This window comes from Mastigoproctus giganteus, chromosome 12, assembly GCF_048544385.1.
Source record: "Mastigoproctus giganteus isolate SK-2022 chromosome 12, ASM4854438v1, whole genome shotgun sequence".
NCBI classification, from domain to species: domain Eukaryota; kingdom Metazoa; phylum Arthropoda; class Arachnida; order Uropygi; family Thelyphonidae; genus Mastigoproctus; species Mastigoproctus giganteus.
In genome coordinates this window covers 38,911,002-38,934,771 of record NC_143586.1, presented here as the reverse complement: position 1 = coordinate 38,934,771, position 23,770 = coordinate 38,911,002, and the positions used below count along the sequence as shown (strand labels likewise).

At 39.4% G+C, this 23,770-nt stretch overlaps 1 protein-coding gene across 1 annotated transcript in view; it reads left to right on the top strand.

Annotated features, from left to right (window-relative positions):
• Positions 1–23,770, top strand: part of LOC150076912 (uncharacterized) — a 347,314-nt gene that overhangs the window by 253,688 nt on the left and 69,856 nt on the right. The window contains exon 10 of the mRNA XM_090385729.1: positions 9,394–9,593. Coding sequence (XP_090241855.1) covers positions 9,394–9,593 — 200 coding nt within the window. The remainder of the gene's footprint in view (positions 1–9,393; positions 9,594–23,770) is intronic.

Genomic DNA, 23,770 nt, shown 5'->3' with positions numbered 1-23,770 from the left:
TGTTGATGATCTGCTCAGATAGCAAACAAACTGAATGAGTATTTTGCATCTACATTCACACATGAGGAATTATTAAGGTTTAAAAATGGCAGAAGGTTATCAAATTGTAGCAGGATACTTAATGATTTTGTAATAACTGAAAGCAAAGTGGAGGAGAAATTTTTGAAGTTAAACATAAGAAAAGCACCTGGGGTGGATGAGATCTATCCAGTTATATTAAAGGAGGTGGCAAAGCAACTAAGCAAACCGTTAGCTATAACAGTTTGCTTAGTTGGACTGGAGATGTGCAAATATATCCCCAATTCACAAAAGGGGACGAAGGGTGACACGAGTAATTACAGACCAGTTAGTTTAACTTCTGTTCCGGGTAAAATAATGGAGTCACTGGTTAAAGGTGCATTGCAGGATCATCTAGACAAGACTGCAGCAATAATTCAGACACAGCATGGGTTTTTTAAGGGAAAGTCTTGTCTGGCAATTTGATAGGATATTATGATGTGGTTAGAAAGGAACTGGATGCAAAAAATAATTTTGATATCATATATTTGGATTTCAGGAAAGCTTTTGACACTGTTGCACATGGAAGACTATTGTACAAATTGGAGCAGAATGGTATTAAGGGTAAGTTGCTAGAATGGATAAAAGGATGGTGAAGTGGGAGAAGACAGAGGGTGGTAATCAATGGGTGCTGCTCTTCGTGGACTAATGTTATTAGTGGAGTCCCACAGGATTTGGTGTTAGGTCCACTGTTGTTTTGTTTATTTATCAGTGATATTGATGAAGGTATATCAGACTTAATGTCGAAGTTTGCAGATGATACAAAGATTGGCAGGGTTGTTAATGACAGTAATGGCAGTGTGCTACTGCAACAGGATCTAGATAATTTGGGTGGATGGGCTAAGAAGTGGCAACTGAAGTTTAACCTTGACAAATGCAAAGTACTGCATATGGGTAGAAGTAAACCCAGAGAAACGTACCAACTGTGTGGTACTACACTTAAGGTGGTAGAAAATGAAAAAGACCTGGGAGTAATTGTGCAGACAGATATGAAGTTTTCTGAGCAATGCAGACAGGCCGCCAGGGCAGGTCATGGGGTTTTGTCAATGATATATAGGAATTTTGCTAGCAGGGAGAAGGAGGTGATTGTCCCTCTGTATAAGGCAATGGTCAGGCCATGCCTTGAGTACTGCGTACAGGTCTGGAGGCCTCATTTTGGGAAGGATGTAGATTTACTTGAGCATGTACAGAGAAGGGCAACAAGATTGGTGAGGGGAATGAAGGGATCCTCTTACCAAGAGAGGCTTAAGTTCTGCAAATTACAGTGGCTGGAGACTAGGCACCTGTGCAGTGATCTGATTGAGGTGTATAAGGCCTTGAATGGGTTGAGCAAGCTGAATTCTGATGGGATCCTTCCACTTGTTCAGATTACGAACCTAAGGGGGCATAAATTCAAATTAAGAAAAGACAGATGTAGAATAGATGTGCAGAAATTTGCCTTTAGCAGCGGATGGTTAATTGCTGGAACAAACTTCCATCTGTCGTTGTGGAAGTTGATAGGTTGAATAAATTTAAGGAGGAACTGGACAGGCATTTGGAGGGAATGGTGTGATTTTTTTTTTTTTTTTTTTTATGGCTGATGCTGCATAAGCTCATACACTTGCTTCTTGCATCACATGCACTACTACTACTACATCCTGACATTGAATCCTCTTGTCAACTGAAAGTGTCCACACAGACTACAAATACATTTTTAAACAGCATGTAGAGCTTTATTTAAAAACTATAATAAAACAATACATTTATCCATCAATAGAAGACTTAGAAGTTGTACTTTTTTTAATGTAATCATGCAAGCCTGAAAAAACCGTCAAGGTTTGTCTGAACAGACCTCTGTTGCTGTTCTTCAATTAGCATTAGTAGTGGCATTTGATGCAAGAAAGCAAGCTTATGCAGCATCAGCCAAAAAAAAAAAAAAAAAAAACCCACTTCCACTTCACCCCTCTGTTCGTTCAAAATACCTGTCCAGCTGAGCCTTAAACTTATTTAGGCTATCAACTCACCACAAGGGATGGAAGTCTGTTCCAACCAACAACCACCGCTGGCTAAAGGCAAATTTCTGCACGTTCTATCCTACATCTGTCTTTCCTCAGTTTGAATTTATGCCCTCTCGGGTGATTTTTCTTAGCTAGAGGAAGAATCCATCAGCATTGAGCATGCTTAAACATTCAAGGCTTTATACACCTCTATCAGATCACCTCGCTGGTGCTAGTCTCAGATACGTAATTTGCAAACTTAAGCTTTCTTCGTAAGAGCACCCTTTGTTCATTCACTAATCTTGTTGCCTTCTCTGCACTCGTTCCAGCAGCTCTACATCCTTCTTGAAATGAGGCCTCAGACTGTATACAGTACTCTAGGTGTGGACTGACATCGCCTTATAAATGGAATAATCACCTCCTTATCCTGCTGGAAAATTCATGTATATCATTGACAATACTCCATGAACTACTCTTGCAGCCCGTCTGCACTGATCAGAGACTTCTATCTGCCTGCACAACCACCCCAAGTCCTTTCATTCTCTACCACTGTCAGTGTAGTACCTCAGAGTTGATACGTTGCTCTGCGGTTGCTGTTTCCATGTGTAGTACTTACATTTGTCAATGTTAACTTCATTTGCACTCTCAGCCATCTGCTCAACCTTTCCAGATCCTGTTGCAGCAGCATAGTGTCAGTAGTGTCCTTGACAACCCTGCCAACTTTGTATCGTCTGCAAACTTGTACATTAAGCTTGATTATACATCATCAGTATCATTTATAAATACAGAAAACAATAATGGACCAACACTGAGCCTGAGGGATCACTAATACATCAGTCACAATGAGCAGTGTCCATTGATTACATCTCTGTCTTTCCCTCAACCCCTTTATCTAGCAGCAATTGCCTCAATGTCACAGTCAATTTGTGTAGTAGTCTTCATGTGCAACAGTAAAAAAGCCTTTCTAAGATCAAGTATATAATATCAAAGCTATTCCTGCTCAGTTCTTTTGTGACTGCATCATAGTATCAATCAAGTTGGTCAGGCAAGACTTCCTTAAAAACCATGCTGTGTCTGAGCTATAATGAAGTTTGTCTAATGATCTGCAGTGCTTCTTTAACCAGTGCTCAATTATTTTCTGGAACAGAAGTTAAGTCAAGGTTAATAATTACTTGTGTCAGCCTTGATCTTTGTGATTGGGGTCATTTGCAATTTCAGTATATGGGTACCTCCTGAGTCAAGGAAGCTCATAATTATGGCTAAGGGTTTGCTTACTTCTTTGCTGCTCTTAATATAACTGGATAGATCCATCACCGGGTGCTTCTTGTGTATATTTCAAGAATTCTCCTCCACTTTACTTCCAGTTATTTCAAGATTCTGTAGCTTATGCTACAGTTGAATACACCTGTGGCATTCCACTCGCTGAATAACTCTATGTGTGAATGTCGATGCAAAATAATTATTAGTAGTTAGCTACTGAAGATATCAACAGTTGACCATCAATATCAAGTGACGATCTGATTCATCTTAATGAGTTAATAAGTAAAGAAATTTGATTATTGCATTCATTGCCTTCAAGATTGCTTCGCTGCTACCTTCTTGTAACTATGTTTCATATCAACTTGTACAAAGGGTACTAGGAAAGTTTTGCATACAGCTTGTTTATTTAATTTTCAAGTAATTTCTCTACATTCAATACACCTCTCCATCTCGAAACCAATCTTTAAACCAGTTCTGCAAGTTTCACTAGGGAGTAAGCACACGTTGTCAAGCCGTAGAAGGTCCTCATCACTGGAAACCGCCTCCTTTTAGCTTCATTTCACATGCGGGAACAGTGCAAAGTCGCAGGAGCAAGGTCTGAACTGTAGGGAGGGTGCTCGAGAAGTTTCAGTCTGTCGTCGTCAATATTCGTGCAGGCTTTGGAGCGGTGAGCTGCAGCATTATCGTCATGAGGTACAGGTGTCCATTCTTGACTTTGGCGCAGGTTCTTCATAGATCATTGACTTTAGGCAGGCATTGTTCAGTATACCACTTAGCTGTGACTGTCTTCTGCGTGTCCAAAACGACACGTTCCACAATTCCACTCGATTTGAAAAATACAGCTATCATTTTCTTCTTTACAGATCGGGATTTTCTGACAATTACGGGTGTGTCGTCATCATCAAAGACCCAAACTTTGTTTTGAGCCTTGGTCGGCAGATCGTAATAGTACAGCCAAGTCTCGTCACCTGTCACGATGTTGTTCACATACCGAGATTGTCCCTTATCAAACTTTTTTAACATCTCCCGGCACCAAGTCACACGTCGTGTCATCTGCTCTTCAGTCAGTTGATGCGGCACCCAGAGAGAACAAAGTTTCTTCACGTGCAAATGATCTTGCAGAATGGAACGAATTGCTGGTGCATTTAGGCCCAAAGTATCCTCTATCTGTTGGTAGGTCACTCACCTGTTTTCGTCAAGCATTTTCCTCACAGCAGTAACGTTTTCCTCCGTAACTGACGTTCGTGGCCTTCCCGGCCTTTCAGAATCCTCCAGAGTGAAATTTCCCCTTTGGAATTCTCTATACCACCTGAATATCGTTGTACGATGTGGACAATCATCATCTAGTGCAAGAGTTATTTCTTCTAAGCACTGGTCTATGGTTAAACCACGCACGAAATTATACCGCAAAACTGTCCTTATCTCATTTCGTGACCACGATGCCATCGCAAGCACTTTACACTCTCACTACTAATGAATAACTGAGCCCATCGACTTGGCGCGGCGGCTACTATGCACGTATGAACATGTCTCAACATGCAGCAACAAGCAGCTTCCTGTGATTCATTGTTGCGTCATATTGCAAAACTTTCCTAGTACCCTTTGTATCTATCATAGGCTTCTGTGTCATGTGTTAATTTGTATGTATCCCATGCATTTTTCTTTTCTGCCATATGCCTCATTAGTTCATCTGACATCCATTTTGGCCTAAACCTTGAACAATATTTCTTAGTTGGTATGTAAAGCCTAGTAGCTACCAAGATAAGTTCTTTGAATGCTTCCCATTTTGAATTTGCTGTTGGTAACATCATCAGTTGGTCCCACTGTATAGAATTTAAATACCGTCTCAGTCCATCGTAGTCGCCTTTACGGAAGCAATAACCCTTCCCTTTACCCTAATGGTAGTTACCTCTTTGAGTAAATCCCACTTCAGCACACTGTGATCACTGCCACCTAGTGGTTTATTTATCTGCAGATTCTTAATGCATGAAGAATCACTGCTGATAATCAAATCAAGAGTATTACTCCCTCTAGTTGCCTCCCGAACATGCTGATGTAGAAAACAATCATCCAATAAATCCACAAAAGCCCTGCTAGTGTGTGAGTAACCAGCCCCCAAATTCCAGTCAATATCTGGGAAATTAAAATCTCCCATTATAAGGCTCTCTGATTTACTGGCCCACTCGATTTCCCTGTACAGTTCCTTATTATACTCATCAGAGTCATTAGGCCTATAGCACACTCCTACTCTCAATTTTGATCTCCCAATGTTTATGTCACACCCAACTGACTCAACACAGCACTGTCCAGCGATGTCGACTGGCTTCACTTCCTTGGTTTTTATGTGTTTCTTAACTAATAGCATAACCCCTCCCCCCTTCCTATCCTGTCTATCCTTTCTGTAGACGTTGTACTCCCCAAATTGCAGTTCTTCATCCCTTATATCTGTGTGACACCACGTCTCTGATATCCCAACAATATCTGCCTTCGATGTTTTGAGCAATACCTCAAATTCATCAAATTTATTTACTAAACTCCTAGCATTGGTGTACACGCAAGTATACCTGCACCTGTTTCTATTCTTAGCTACCCTAACACAACCCATGTGTTTACGTGTACCGCAATGGCTCCCAGCAGTCTCTGAAATACCATGCATCTTGTTTTTCAGGCTTCTGCTCATTCTAATAGAAGCAGTGCAAGAATCTCTTTCACCTCTGCCAGTGGCTACTGTCAATCTATTGGTCTTTGTCTCCCCCCAAGCTAGCAGTTTTCCGACCCACCTAACACTGCCTCGATAGCATCAGCAAATATTCTTGCACCCTTTCTATTTAAGTGTATCCCATCCCTGTAGAAGCAATCTCTCCTGTTAACAAGTAAAGTCCAGGCTGAAAAAAATTCTTCCCCTTGAGCCTTGCACAATCTTTCCAGGGCCGAATTGATCGACAAGGCTCTCATCATATACTCCCTCCTATCGTTTCTGGGCAGAATTGCAGACACTTTCAAATTCAACCCTAATTCTCGGCTTTTGTTCAACAGTGACCTGTACTTGTTAAGTAATTCTGCCGGTCTCGTACTCTTAATATTATTAGTGCCAACGTGTACAACTATATCATCTTTTGTGCCCTTAAAAGATGATATTCGCTCTACAACATCATCAACCTGGCAGAACCCTGGTCCTGTTCCACCTATCTTTAGGATTTCCCTCACAGTTCTTAGCTTCATAATATCCCTGCAATTTTTGATTTGTTGAAATAATTGATTCCCGCTTCAATGTCATGTCTTGCAGAGCTAAGAAGTTTCTTATTAATTGTAGGTTCTTTTAGTTCTTCTAGTTCATTATCTGATTCTTCTTACCTAGCAGAATTCTTAAAAACCAGTGCAGCAATTTCTTCTTCTCTCAGAAGCTGAAATCCAGGATCTCTTTCCAGTTGAGGCCAACCTTAAATATTTTCTTGCATTATTTCAGTCCCTCCAGCTGCCCTCAACACAGTCCTCTGGCTCTAATCCGTTAAAGTCAATATCACCATCGGTATTTTGCAAGTTTTTTCCAGCCATTCACTAAAGTTTCCTTTTTAGTGTCCAGTTGCTACCCAGTTGAAGATAGCAGAGTTGATATTGTATGATTTGATATTTTCCAGCATTCTTTTTCCTCTTGTGTTATCATCTTCATCCATTCTGTCTTCCAACACTACCATCACCTCATCAAGGAATTTGCACTTGTAGAGCCTCTTGCAGGCAATAATGATGCCTTGGTTGTATTAAGGCAGTTGTGTTTGGTGGCAGAGCCAAGCACTTTATTTTACCATCCTACTGGACATATTTTCAATATCTGGGTGTGCTAGGGCATTGTCAAGTATTAGAAGTGCTTTTAATCTAGTAATCTGAAAATTTCAACACTTCTTTCTGGTACTCCTTGACTTTGGGTAGTAGTAGTAATAATAGAGGCATGATGCAAGAAGGCAAGCATATGAGCTTATGTAGCATCAGCCAAAAAAAAAAAAAAAAAAAAAAAAAAAGAATTTCACATAACCATTCTCTCTAAAAGTTTGTCAATTTCCCACTTGAATTTATTTAAGCTGTCAACTTCCACAATGACAGTTGGAAGTTTGTTCCAGCAATTACCACCCCCTGGTTAAAGGCAAATTTCTGCCCATCTATTCTACAGCTGTCTTTCCTCAATTTGAATTTATGCCCCCCTCCGGTTCGTAATCTGAGCAATCGTATCTGGATGTGCTAGGACATCGTCAAGGATTAGAAGTGCTTTAATCTGGTAATCTGAAAATTTCAACTCTTCTTTCTGGTACTTCTTGACTTTGGGTAGTAATAGAGGCATGATGCAAGAAACCAAGCATATGAGCTTATGTAGCATCAGCCAAAAAAAAAAAAAACAATTTCACACAACCATTCCCTCTAAAAGTTTGTCAGTTCCTACTTCAATTTATATAAGTTCTCAACTTCTACAACAACAGTTCGAAGTTTGTTCCAGCAATTAACCACCCACTAGCTAAAGGCAAATTTCCGCACATCTATTCTACAACTGTCTTTCCTCAATTTGAATTTATGCTGCCCCTCCAGTTCATAATCTGAGCAAGTGGAAGAATTCCATCAGAATTCAGTCAACTCAACCCATTCAAGGCATTATACACCTCAATTAAATCACCTCGCAGGTGCCTAGTCTTCAATTTGCAGAACTTAAGCCTTTCTTGTTAAGAGGATCCCTTCGTTCCCCTCACCAATCTTGTTGCCCTTCTCTGTACTCTACATAAGCAATGTAGCAATCTACTATGCAACTCTACATCCTTCCTGAAGGGTACAAAGTGGTTATAGAACCAATTCTTTATCATTTCTTGTATGAACCAAGCATTTTGTTGTAGTAGGCAATATGTGCATACAGTCCTTTAATGTCCTTGGATTCTTAGCCTTGCCGACCACAACAGACTTTAGCCAATGAGTTCCATCTGCATTGGCACAAAGAAGTGCTGAAAACTTTTCCTTGCGTTTTTTCTGCCCTGATGTTGACTGCTCTGTATGAGAGGCTTGTGTATTTTTTGGTAGACATGCCAAAACAGTCCCGTTTCATCAGCATTATATATTTGAAAATAAAAAAAAAACTTGATTGTTTTATTATTTCATTTAATTTTTTTCTAAATGGCTCAACACCTTCAACATCACAAATTTTTCTATTAGTGATATTGTGCATTTGTATAAATCGCCACAGCCATCCAGAACTGCAAGTAAAATTGTATAACTAGAAATGCTTTGCAAACTTTTCTGCTGCTGCCTTTAGCTCAACATGATGCACAACAATGCTACTTGATCGTTGCTGTGAATACCACTTAAATGCAACTTCTTTTTGACTTTTTTAATGTCTGTATATTTGATACACTGCTTTTATCACTCCCCACATCAAATTTTAAAGCAAATACCTTTATAGATTCTTTGTTTTTTAATATCTGACAAAATCTGTTGGCCAGTACCAATTATTCAGCAATTTTTTTTTCTAGGAACACCATTTACAAGTTGTTCTATCACTTTGAGCTTGTTAATGATAGTTAAAGTAATATGTTTTCTTTTTATTCTACCTTCCAATTCTTTAGAACCCATAATTATATAAAATATGTTTAATATAGTGATGAGAATATTTCACTATTTCAATTACTACAGAAAAACGAAATTGTCACTTGCAACCCTATTTGGTTGCAAGTGATTAGTTTTGGAAGTGTTGCAGAGAGAGAGAGAGAGAATGAGAATATGTATGCAGAGGGTAAATATAAACCATGTTATTTTCTATTAATTCTCTTTCTGTGCAGGAATTCCTGCAATATGCCCTTCATCCTGCAGTAACTTATAGTCACCTCCCCGGTATCTGATCATCAATTTCACCTTTAGAACTGTCTTTATAAACTTGGGCGATATTTGCTACACATATCCATATTAAATAAGTATTCTCAATTCTCCTCATTATCACATAATTTAGAAGGTTTTTCAAAACAAATTCTATACAATAAATAACTTGGTTTTGCTGTATTTTTAGTATTTTCCATACTATCTTCTAATTACTATATGCTCGTGATATTTTTTATTTTTTTTAAACATTTAGGACATGAGAGGTTTGGAGCATGACATGGATCCAGAGGAAACTTGGCAAAAATGTATTCTAGTTTTAAGGAACCTGCCAAAGTTGCAACATATCACATTTGGGCCAATATCTCCATCAATATTAAAGGAGGCGGCAGAATGCATTCCTCGAGTAAAAATATTAAAAGCTGAAATGACAGAAATGCATTTAACGCGAAAAAGGTATTATTTATTGAATTGTTAGTTTTATTTGACTTTGAGACCAAATGTGAGTGATTCACAAACTATATATATATACAGCAGACTCTCGATAAACCAGGACACTTAACGATTCCAAATAAAAAAATAAACCAAAAATAAAATTCAAGTAATAAATAGAATAGATATAAACAGATGTTTTGCAAGTCGTAAGTAAATAATAAATGACAAGAAGCAGCGTTATAAGTTGTCATTGGGAGATTAGTGTACCTATTATCTTGCAACCCCCGCTGTCTTCACACCTGCTGCTCAAAAAAAAAAAAAAAAAAAAAAAGAGAGAGAGAGAGAGATACCAAATGTTTAGTTTCTTTTAGTACAGTGCATCGATTTTTGTGTTCTGTCGGACCTCAAAAGGACAAATTTTGTTTTGTTATTTTGTATGTCAGGGATGTTGGAATTTTTTTTTTTTTTTTTTTTTAGAAATCATGAAAATGATGGGCATTAGTTGTGCTTTCAATTAAACAAAAATTTGAAATTATTCAAAAGTTTGAAAATGCTACATGTGTTAAATCTCTAAGGAACCATTATAATGTTGGTGACCAAGCCATACACGACATTGTAAAAAATAAAAGGAAGCATCGTATCAGACATGCGGGTAGTAAGTTTTTTTGTTTTTTATCTATCACCATACTTTTTACATAGGTTGCTGAACATTTTTGGATACAGTAAATCCCCGGCTTTCGTAGCTTCGGACTTACACTACGTTATTTATATATTTTTTATACGACTGAAGATTTCAGTGAAGGGGATACACATTTCACTATAATAATGTAAAAACCCACAGAATTCCAGCTATCGGTATTATCGCAAATGCAATAAGACTGAGTTTACTACCCATTTATAATTAATTGCACTAACAGAAAAGCCCAATAAACCAGAAAGTGCAAATTGTTTTTATTGTTTTATGGCAGTGACCTCCAGAAATATGTTTCAGTAAAATGTGAGCTCGCGTGGAGTGATAATAGCGAGTTTTTGCCTTAACCCTGTGAAGTTCTTTACAGAAAATTTTCATTCTGACCTTATCTCAGTGCCGTATCTCAGAAAACATGACAGCAATACTAGTAAATCTATCAAGTAAAGGAAAGCGATAGAGTTGAATCAGAAAATTAAAATAATAAGGATGTATGAAAATGGCCAAACATTAATAACATGTTGCTTGTTTGTTATTTGGTTTTTAGGCGCATTAGCAACTAAGGCCATATTGCTCCAGTGATATGCAATGGTCATTCCTTGACCTTTCTGCATCCTCTGTATTTGGTGGTCATGGGCTCGAACCCCGGTCTAATCAAGAAGCGTATGCTACGCACTGCTGCTCCTGCCCACCTGAGGGCAGGAGCAGCAGTGCTACGGAGGCACCATAACATGTTGGTTAACATTAATGGTTATTTCCTGATGGGTTACCATTGATGGGTTAACATTGATGGTTATTTCCTTATTGCTGCAGATGGTTGCTATTCTGATGCTTTGCGCTAGTATAACATTGGCATGCACTCCTCTAGATATATTAGAATGCCACTGTGTGAGGTTGAACATGTTAAAAATTAAATGCATCACATTTGTTGTAAAGGTTGATGGTAGCTTTGTTGTTTATCACTGTAATTTCAAAATTCAGGAAATAGGCTGTAGTATCATTGTTGTTTGTTTTTTCCAGTTTGAATTCATTGGGGTATAAGTGTCCATATTCCTTGAAGAAGTTTGGGCAGTTAATAACTATGAGGTCATCTATATATATGTAGCAGTTAAGCTCCATTTTATACATCCAACTAGCCTACAGACACCATACTGTGCAATTTTTTTTTTTTTTTTCCACACCATTTTCTAACACTAGGAACCACTAGTGTACCTATACATAAATATACTTGCACACCACCGTCTTGGTCATTTTCAGTCTTACAAGGTAACGGTAAGTTTCTTTCTCCTTGCCTATTCCTACATGCTGATATTTACTTTAATTTTTCAATTCTTTTTACTTGCTTCTGTAAGGTCATCCATGATCTGTATGCCCTACGTATATTAATTACATTTATTGGCACAATTCTTGCCACAAAATTTCAAAATTTTGTTCTTAACACGTGTCTACAGCACACGTGCACCATAGCATACAGAACAATTCAGAAACAGAAGCAAGAACATTGCCGTCTTTCTCATAATTTCGGTGGATGGCCTCTAATGTAGACACTGAAATTGTGAAAAAACACTTCAATGCAATCTTATTTTTGTCGCCTTTTCATTTCTTATTTTAATTTCTTGCCAACTGTCTGTCTCACTCTTTTTCATATCTTACCTGATCACTTCATCCTACCATACATCGCTACATTCCTTATCCATTTAGTCGAGTTCATTTCTGGTGTATATCGTAGATTCAATAGAAATAAACAAAACTTCTTCACATTTTCTACACACACACACACACACACACACACACACACACACACACACACACACACACACACACACACATTATGGCTGTAGGGTACATTTTACTAATGCAGTGTCCCTGATCCATAATCAATGTTATCTTCCTTTTTGTACTGTTACTCTCCACCCATCACGATTATTTAGCTTCTTAATACTATTATTATTTTATTATAAATATAGTCAAAAAGGTAATAATCAGTATATTTGTGTATATGGTAGTGGAGTTGGGCTATAAGGTGTAGTCACCATGGAAAAATAGCGAGAACCTGTAAGTAAAAAATCGATAAATTTCGTAATCATTGCATCTTTATCTTTTTATATCATCATCATCAGCCATTTTCAATACACTACAGGATGAAGGCCTCTCCAGCAACTTTCCAGTTCCTTCTGTTTTGTGCAGTGGCCATCTATTTACTACCCACAATCTCATGAATTTTCTCTATCCATCTCCTCCATTGTCTTCCAGGTTTTCTTCTAGCACCTCTTGGGTACCATTCTGTTATTTTCTTAGTCCATCTGTCATCATGTCTTCGAGCTATGTGTCCTGCCCAAGACCATTTTAGTTCTTTAGTTTTGATAAGAATGTCCTTTACTTGAGTTTGCTGCCTAATCCATGTGTTTCTCTTCTAATCTAACAGTCTGATTCCCAATATAATTCGTTCCATTCTTCGCTGTGTAATTCTCAGCTTCTCCATTCTTTTGGTGAGTGCCCAAGTTTCACTTCCATAAGTCATGGTGGAGAGTATACATTGGTTCATTATTTCACATTTCAGACAAACTTGGATATTGCTGCTCAGTATGTGACTATATTTCCTGAATGCTATCCATCCAAAATTTATTCTTCTCTTGACTTCCAGCCATTTATCATTATTACAGCTAATAACTTGTCCTAGATAAGTATATGACTCCACCTTTTAGCATTAGTAGAGGCATATAATGCAAGAAAGCAAGCTTATGCAGCATCAGCCAAAAAAAAAAAAAAAAAAAAAAATCCTTCCGCTTCACCCCTTCATTCGTTTGAAATACCTGTCCAGCTGAGCCTTAAATTTATTTAGGCTATCAACTTCCACAACAAGGGATGGAAGTCTGTTCCACCAACCAACTGGCACCTCCGTAGCCAGGTGGGAAGGCGCAGCAGTGCATAGAACACGCTTCTTGATTAGACCGGGGTTCGAGCCCGTCACCACCAAATACGGAGGATGCGGAAAGGTCAGGGAATGACCACCGCATATCCCGGAGCAATATAGCCTTAGTTGCTAATGCTCCTAAAAACCAAATAACTAACTAACTAACTAACCAACCAACTACCCGCTGGCAAAAGGCAAATTTCCGCACATCTATCCTACATCTGTCGTTCCTCAATTTGAATTTATGCTCTCTCAGATGATTATTCTGAGCAAGAGGCAGTATCCCATCAGCATTGAGCATGCTCAAACCATTCAAGGCTTTGTACACCTCTGTCAGATCACCTCGCCGGTGCCTAGTCTCCAGACACTGTAATTTGCAAAACTTAAGCCTTTTTTGTAAGAGCAACCCTTCGTTCCGTTCACTAACTTTGTTGCCCTTCTCTGTACTCGTTCCAGCAGCTCTACATCCTTCTTGAAATGAGGCCTCCAGACATGTATACAGTACTCAAGGTGCGGCCAGACCATTGCCCTATACAAGGGAATAATCACCTCCCTATCCCTGCTAGAGAAATTCCTGTATATCATTGATAAGATGCCATGAGCTACTCTTGCAGCCCGTCTGCACTGCTCAGAGAACTTCATATCTGCTTACACAATTACCCCCAGGTCCTTTTCATTCTCTACCACTGTCATTGTAGTACCACAGAGTTGATACGTTACTCTGGGGTTGCTGTTTCCCATATGTAGTACTTTACATTTGTCAATGTTAAACTTCATTTGCCACCTCTCAGCCCATCTGCTCAACCTTTCCAGATCCTGTTGTAGCAGCATAGCGTCAGTAGCGTCCTTAACAATCCTGCCAACCTTTGTATCGTCTGCAAACTTGGACATTAAGCTTGATATACCATCATCAATGTTATTTATAAATACAGAAAACAACAATGGACCCAACACTGAACCTTGAGGGACTCCACTAATAACATTAGTCCACGATGAGCTGTGTCCATTAATTACCACTCTCTGTCTTTTCAATTACTGCTCCTTCAATCATTGTGCCTTTCTGTGGCATACTTGTTCATCATTACTTATGTTTTAGCCATATTCATCTTTAGGCCAAAATCCTTACTCATTCTGCATAACTGATTAAGATTTTCCTCTAATTCTTTGGGATCGTGGCTTACGACCACAATGTCAAATGCAAATCGTGAATGGTGTACTCTCCATTCACATTGACTCCTTTCTGCGACCAGTCTAATCTTCTGAAAGCTTCTTCAAGGGCAGCAGTAAACAGCTTCAGAGATATTGTGTCTCCTTGTCAAACTCCTTTCTCGATTTTAAATTTGCTTCTGTCTTTGTCTAGTCTAATAAAGGAGGTAGCGTTCTCATATATTTTCTTCAAAATCATAACATATGCCTTGTCTTTCCAGCGCACAAAACATTGCCTTATACTGTATGGAATCAAATGATTTTCATAATCCACAAATGCTAGGCATACTGGTGTTTTATATTCATTTGCTTTCTCCATTAGCTGTGATATTGTGTGAAGGTGATCCATAGTTGAGAATCCTCTCCTAAAACCAGCTTGCTCTTTCGGTTGATTCTCATCAAGTATTCTTTCTAATCTGTTAGTAATGACCCTTGTTAACAACTTGCAGATGTAGGATAACAAGCTAATTGGTCTATAATTTCCAATTTCTGATTTATCTCCTTTCTTATGTAGCAAAAATATGATTGCATTATTCCACTCCTTAGGCGTCACACCTTTTCTAATGCATTTTGTGAAGAGTCTTGCCAGTTTTTGTGTTATATCTCTTCCTCCCAATTTTAACAACTCTACAGTAACTTCATCTTCCCCCGGGGCTTTCTGATTCTTCATTTTCTTCAACACATGTTCTACCTCATCAGGCAGAATATTGGGTATGTCGTATGTGTTACTAATTTGCGATCCATCTTCCCCACTGCTAGCATCATTCCCTTGCTCCTCGTATAATTCTCTATAGTAGTCTTCTGCTATTTGAATTATGCCTTCTCTGCTATTTATAAGTACACCATTGGTATTCTTCCGTTTCAGTATCATTTGTCTTTCTGTATTACTGCTCATGGCTGCTGATTTAAGTTTGTTTTCCTTTAGTGCTTATTCTACTTTTCTTGTGTTAAATCTTCTTATGTCCTCTGTGAGTCTCTTTCTAATGGCTTTGCATAACTCAGTATACTCAATTTTCTCCTTGTCAGTGTTTATCTTGCTCTTCCTTTGTCGCCTTCGATTCATCATAACAAGTGTTTCTTGACTAATTTTTTCTTCTTTGGATTTCTTTTTCCCTATATATATTTGATTATCAGCAGTGATTCTTCATGCATTAAGAATCTGCAGATAAATGAACCACTAGGTGGCAGTGATCACAGTGTGCTGAAGTGGGATTTACTCAAAGAGATAACTACCATTAGGGGTAAAGGGAAGGGTTATTGCTTCCGTAAAGGCGACTACGATGGACTGAGACAGTATTTAAATTCTATACAGTGGGAACAACTGATGATGTTACCAACAGCAAATTCAAAATGGGAAGCATTCAAAGAACTTATCTTGGAAGCTACTAGGCTTTACATACCAACTAAGAAATATTGTTCAAGGTTTAGGCCAAAATGGATGTCAGATGAACTAATGAGGCATATGGCAGAGAAGAAAAATGCATGGGATACTTACAAATTAACACATGACACAGAAGCCTATGATAGATACAAGTTGATATGCAACCAAGTTACAAAGGAGGTTAGGCAGGCGAAGGCAGATTACGAGAAATCCTTGGCAAGGGATGCAAAGAAAAACAGCAAAGAGTTCTTTACTTATGTAAACTCTAGAAGGAAGGGGATAAATCAGATTGGTCCACTTGATATTGATGGGTCAACTGTTGATGATCCTGCTCAGGTAGCTAACAAACTAAATGAATATTTTGCATCGACATTCACACATGAGGAGTTATTCAGCAAGGGGAATGCCAGAGGTGTATTCAACTCTAGCAGTAAGCTACAGAATCTTGAAATAACTGGGAGTAAAGTGGAGGAGAAACTGTTGAAGATAAACACAAGAAAGGCATCCGGGGTGGATGGGATCTATCCAGTTATATTAAAGGAGGCACCAAAGGAAGTAAGCAAACCCTTAGCCATAATTATGAGAGCTTCCTTGGACTCAGGGGAGGTACCCATAGACTGGAAATGTGCAAATGTGACCCCAATTCACAAAGGAGGATCAAAGGCTGACACAAGTAATTATAGACCTGTGAGCTTAACTTCTGTTCCAGGAAAATTAATGGAGGCACTGGTTAAAGAAGCACTGCAGGATCATTTAGACAAGACTTCAGTTATAGCTCAGCACAGCATGGTTTTGTTAAGGGGAAGTCTTGCCTGACCAACTTGATTGGATACTATGATGCAGTCACGAAAGAACTGGATGCAGGGAATAACTTTGATATTATATACTTGGATCTTAGAAAGGCTTTTGATACTGTTGCACATGGAAGACTGCTACACAAATTGGAGCAGTGTGACATTGGAGGCAAATTGCTGCTATGGATAAAGGGGTGGTTGAGGGGGAGAAGACAGAGAGTGGTAATCAATGGACACTGCTCATCGTGGACTAATGTTATTAGTGGAGTCCCTCAGGGCTCAGTGTTGGGTCCATTATTGTTTTCTGTATTTATAAATGATATTGATGATGGTATATCAAGCTTAATGTCCAAGTTTGCAGACGATACAAAGGTTGGCAGGGTTGTGAAGGACACTACTGACACTATGCTGCTGCAACAGGATCTGGAAAGGTTGAGCAGATGGGCTGAGAGGTGGCAAATGAAGTTTAACATTGACAAATGTAAAGTACTACACATTGGAAACAGCAACCCCAGAGCAACGTATCAACTCTGAGGTACTACACTGACAGTGGTAGAGAATGAAAGGGACTTGGGGGTGGTTGTGCAGGCAGATATGAAGTTCTCTGATCAGTGCAGACGGGCTGCAAGAGTAGTTCATGGAGTATTGTCAATGATATACAGGAATTTTTCCAGCAGGGATAAGGAGGTGATTATTCCATTGTATAAGGCAATGGTCAGGCCACACCTAGAGTACTGTATACAGGTCTGGAGGCCTCATTTCAAGAAGGATGTAGAGCTGCTGGAACGAGTACAGAGAAGGGCAACAAGATTAGTGAATGGAACAAAGGGGTGCTCTTACGAAGAAAGGCTTAAGTTTTGCAAATTACAGTGTCTGGAGACTAGGCACCAGCGAGGTGATCTGATAGAGGTGTATAAAGCCTTGAATGGTTTAAGCATGCTCAATGCTGATGGGATTCTTCCTCTAGCTCAGAAAAATCACCTGAGAGGGCATAAATTCAAATTGAGGAAAGACAGATGTAGGATAGACGTGCAGAAATTTGCCTTTAGCCAGCGGGTGGTTGGTTGGTGGAACAGACTTCCATCCCTTGTGGTGGAGGTTGATAGCCTAAATAAGTTTAAGGCTCAGCTGGACAGGTATTTTGAACGAACAGAGGGGTGAAGTGGAAGTGGGTTTTTTTTTTTTTTTTGGCTGATGCTGCATAAGCTTGCTTTCTTGCATCAAATGCCTCTACTAATGCTAATGCTATAGGTTTCTTGGGCTTTATCACTTTCAAAAAGTTGTAACATTCCTCGTCGATATCTTGGTTCTGAGCAGAGTGCAGAAGCTCAAACATGTTCTTAAATTCCAGTACATACTGATTTTTCTCCTCTTCTGTTATATCCAAGACCTTCGTATTATTTACTTGGGTCAGTTTTCCCTTTCTTTTCCTACATCTATATCAAGTGTGCATCTTACCATTCTGTGATCACTTCCAACATTTACCTTATTCAGGAAGGTAACATCATTCACGATATATCTTCTGTTAGTGAGGATGAAGTCGATTTCATTAGTTGTTAATCCATTTGGACTCTTCCATGTCCACTTTCTGTTCACCATTTTCTTGAAAACAGTGTTCATTACTGAAAGTTCTTGAGATTCTGCAAATTTCACAAGTCTTTCACCTCTTTCATTTCGTTCACCAATTCCAAAATTTCCTATACTTTCTGCACTGTTTTGTCTATTTCCAACCTTGTGTAGCGGATTTTCTGCTCATCTAGAAGTGTCTCAATTTCAGTGTACATTTATTCAACCTCTTCATCATCGTGGCTCGATGTTGGTGCATAGATCATTATAACCTTTAGCTTGTACCTCTTGGAAATCTTGAGTATTAGTCTTGACACCCTTGGTGATGTACTTTTGAATTCCAAAATGTTTTTTATATCTTTATGGAGAAACCTAACTCCACCTTCGCTCCTTTCACTGTTTCCATTGGTGTATTGCAGATTTCCACTTGATAAACGTATAAGTGATTCATTTCTTCTTCTTGTTTCAGCCAAACCGATGATATTCCAATTCACATTTTCTAGTTCCTTCTCCAGCTCTAATCCTGTCGTCACCGATGAGCAATCTTACGTTGTAAGAGGCCAAGTTCGGTTTCCGTGCATGGCGGCCTGGTCGTAACCAGAGATTCTTAGCACCCTCTGCTTCCACTCTGATCCTCTCGCTGACATAAGAGAGGAGGGAAAGCCGCTGGGGACTGAGGGCCATTTGTTTCGTTGTGCTGTCATGTGCTGGAGGGTATGGTCTTTTCCTCTTCACGCTCATCAGGCGTCTAGAAGAGAACCACTGTACGCGTTCATTGCCGCCTAAGTGATGTAACAGGGCTTACCATCGAGAAAGTGTGCACGAGTGGATTTTATGGAGGCAGGCCAACCGGACTTCTCCTAAATCTTCTATAATAGAAAGATATTGCATCCATCCGTGTTTTAGACTAAGTGTCTGATAACACACAGAATACCTGTTCCCCTCTAAGCCCTATTAGTATTAGTAATGGCCGCATGGTGCAAGAAAGCCTATGGCTTATGCTGCACCAGCCAAAAAAAATCCGAACAAAACAATGATAAAAACAAAAAAAAAGTAAATAATAATAATTAATAAAAAAAGAAAAAAGGAAATTAAACCTATCATCCTATGTGCTTCCCTTACCCAAAAGTACTATCCAGATGACCTTTGAATTTCCCCAAACTGTCGGCCTCTACCACCCACGAAGGCAACTTATTCCAGTAATATATAACTCGCTGGCTAAAATAAAACTTCCTGCAGTCCAATCTAAACATTTCCCCCCGTAACTTGAATTTATGTCCCCTAGTTCTAGCATCATTTATAATCTTGAAAATTTCGTCCTCATTCATTTTACTGATGCCTCTCAGAGCCTTAAACACCTCAATCAAATCACCTTAAGGTGTCTAGTTTCCAAACTCTGCAACCCACATATTCGAAGTCTTTCTTCATAAGGACGCCCTTTTGCCGATCTCACCAGGCGAGTTACCCGTCTTTGCACCCTTTCAAGAAGCTCGATGTCTTTCTTTAGGTGCGGTCTCCATACTTGAACACAGTATTCCAAGTGTGGTCTAACATAAGCCTTATATAATGGGATTATCACGTCCCTATCTCTACTTGCAAAAGTTCGATAGATCATCGATAGGACACCATGGGCCTTCCTTGCAACCTGTTTACAATGCTCAGAGAATTTCATGTCTGACCATATTGTAACACCCAAGTCCCTTTCCTCCAGTACTGGGTTCAGTTGAACTCCACCAAGTGAATAAGTTATTTTGGGATTACTGTTTCCCAGGTGTAATACCTTACACTTTGTTGGATTAAAGCACAGCTGCCATTTTTCTGACCATTCCTGAAGTCTATCTAGGTTTCTCTGAAGAAGCTCAGCTTGACAGTGATCATTAACTACTCTACCAATTTTAACATCATCTGCAAATTTATACATCACGCCCTCTATCCCTTCATCAATGTCGTTTATGAAAATTAAAAACAACAGTGGTCCTAATACTGATGCTTGGGGAACCCCACTTCTTACATCAACCCAATCTGAGGAATAGCCATTTATCACAACCCTCTGCCTCCTGCCCTGAAGCCATCATTCTATCCATCTAAGGATTTTTCCAGTGATTCCAACCTGTTCCAGCTTATAAAGCAACCGCTCATGTGGGACTGAGTCAAATGCTTTGCTGAAATCTAAATAAACAATGTCGAAATTATTCCCGAAATCCAGCTCATGAGTGACCCTTTCGAAATAGCAAACCAGATTTGTTAAACATGATTTTCCCTTTACAAAACCATGCTGAGTATCCTTGAGAATTTCAATTCAATCCAAATGATCCTGAATTCCACCCTTGATCATTGCCTCCATGATTTTCCCTACTACTGAAGTCAGACTGACAGGTCGATAATTTCCAACTTCACTTTTAGAGCCACCCTTATGTATGGGAGATACATTTGCACTTTTCCAATCCAAGGGAATCTCCCTAGAGTCTAGTGATGCTCGCATAATTAGCCTCAATGGTTCAATGCACTCGCTTGCCGCCTCCCTTAAGATTATAGGGTATATTCCATCAACTCCAGGAGCCTTACTGGTCTGTAGGCTCGAAGGTTTTTCCATTAAATAATCTTGCGAAATTTCAATATCATTAATTACATATTTTTTAACTTCGCTCCCACAATTTCCCATTGCCACAAAAGTCTTTTCATTTGTAAATATCGATGCAAAATAACTATTGAGTTCATCTGCAACGGCAGCTTGTGTATTTAATACTATCCCCTTTCCCTTACATAAATGTCCGATCTGGTTTGTCCTGGTCTTCTTGGCATTTATATATGTGAAGAATTCTTTATCCCCCCTCCCCCCTCTTTGCTCTGTTTGCTAGTGATTTCTCATAAACTGCCTTTGCCTGCGAACCTTTTCTGTGACTCTATTACACATCACCTTGTAGCTGTTATAGGCTTCAGTACTTTTTATTGCTCTGTAACCTTTCCACGTCACCTTTTTCTTCTCAAGTACAGTACTTTTTATTGCTCTGTAACCTTTCCATGTCACCTTTTTCTGCTCAAGTAATGTGGCAACTTCACTATTCATCCAACTTGGAACCCTCCTCGCGGAGTATTTTTTTAATGGTATATACGCATTCAAGGCATCTGTGATTAATGTTTTAAAAGCATACCACAGTTCAAATGTATTCATTTTCTGCCCGATATCTACCCAGTTAATAGAGGCCATGTAGTACCTTAAGGCATCGTAATTTCCTTTTCTGAAATTAAAACTCATTCCTTTGCCTTTTACTTCTGCTACCTCTCTCGTCATCATCCACCGTAGAACTCCGGCGCCTCCGTAGCCAGGTGGGAAGGAGCAGCAGTGCGTAGCACACGCTTCTTGATTAGACCGGGGTTCGAGCCCGTCACCACCAAATACGGAGGATGCGGAATGGTCAGGGAATGACCACCGCAAATCCCGGAGCAATAGACCTTAGTTGCTAATGCTCCTAAAAACCAAAAAAAAAAAAAAAAAAACCGTAGAACTCCGTGATCACTTCCTGCTACTGGTTCCTCTACTGTCAGCCCTGTTATGTCATCTGATTCATGTGTGATGATGAGGTCTAGGATATTCTTTTCTCTAGTACTTTCCCTGACATGTTGATACAAATAACAGTCATGTAGTTGATTTAAAAATTTTGTTCCCCATGTCGAGTTTCCTTCCCATTTATTCCAATCAATTAGAGGCAAATTGAAACCACCCATAATAAGGCATTGACGCTTACTTGCCCATACCATTTGCATGTAGAGGCTTTTGTCATAATCTTCACAATCACCTGGTCTGTAGATTACTCCTACTCGCATTATACCTTTGTTTCCAACTATCTCACACCATACAGACTCTATACTAGCATATGAAATGTCTGAATCTGGGAAAGCTATCGTCGCACTCAGGCTGCTTCTGATAAGAAGCATTACCCCACCATCCCTTCTATCTACCCTATCCTTCCTAAATACATTATACAAGCTGTACTTAAACTCATCATCCCCAATTTCCGGGTGGCACCACGTCTCTGTAAGCCCTATTATGTCCGCGTTACTTGTTTTAACCAGCAGTTCGAATTCACTCATTTTATTGACAACACTTCTAATGTTACTGTATAAACAATTTGATAACAGAAGGTTATCAAATTGTAGCAGGATACTTAATGATTTTGGAATAACTGAAAGCAAAGTGGAGGAGAAATTGTTGAAGTTAAACATAAGAAAAGTGCCTGGGGTGGATGGGATCTATCCAGTTATATTAAAGGAGGCGGCAAAGCAACTAAGCAAACCCTTAGCCATAATTATGAGAGCGTCCTTGGAATCAGGGGAGGTTCCCACGGACTGGAGATGTGCAAATGTATCCCCAATTCACAAAGGGGGATCGAAGGGTGAAACGAGTAATTACAGACCAGTTAGTTTAACTTCTGTTCCGGGTAAAATAATGGAGTCACTGGTTAAAGATGCATTGCAGGATCATCTAGACAAGACTGCAGCAATAATTCAGACACAGCATGGGTTTGTTAAGGGAAAGTCTTGTCTGACAAATTTGATAGGATATTATGATGTGGTTATCCTGGGGGACTCCACTAATGTTATTAGTGGAGTCCCCCAGGGTTCGGTGTTAGGTCCACTGTTGTTTTGTATATTTATCAATGATAGTGATGAAGGTATATCAGGCTTAATGTCGAAGTTTGCAGATGATACAAAGGTTAGCAGGGTTGTTAATGACAGTAATGGCAGTGTGCTACTGCAACAGGATCTAGATAATTTGGGCAGATGGGCTAAGAAGTGGCAACTGAAGTTTAACCTTGACAAATGCAAAGTACCGCATATGGGTAGAAGTAACCCCAGATAAACGTACGAACTGTGTGGTACTACACTTCAGGTGGTAGAAAATGAAAAAGACCTGGGAGTAATTGTGCAGTCAGATATGAAGTTTTCTGAGCAATGCAGACAGGCTGCCAGGGCAGGTCATGGGGTTTTGTCAATGATATATAGGAATTTTGCTAGCAGGGAAAAGGAGGTGATTATCCCTCTGTATAAGGCAATGGTCAGGCCACGCCTTGAGTACTGCGTACAGGTCTGGAGGCCTCATTTTAGGAAGGATGTAGATTTACTTGTGCATGTACAGAGAAGGGCAACAAAATTGGTGAGGGGAATGAAGGGATCCTCTTACCAAGAGAGGCTTAAGTAGTAGTAGTAGTAGTAGTAGTGGCACATGATGCAAGAAAGGAAGTGTAGGAGCTTATGCAGCATCAGCCAAAAAAAAAAAAAAAATCACACCATTCCCTCCAAATGCCTGTCCAGTTCCTCCTTAAATTTATTTAACCTATCAACTTCCACAATGACAGATGGAAGTTTGTTCCAGCAATTAACCACCCGCTGGCTAAAGGCAAATTTCCGCACATCTATTCTACATCTGTCCTTTCTTAATTTGAACTTATGTCCCCGTAGGTTGGTAATCTGAACAAGTGGAAGGATCCCATCAGAATTCAGCATGCTCAACCCATTCAAGGCCTTATAGACCTCAATCAGATCACCGCGCAGGTGCCTAGTCTCCAGCCACTGCAATTTGCAGAACTTAAGCCTCTCTTGTTCTGCAAATTGCAGTGGCTGGAGACTAGGCACCTGCGCGGTGATCTG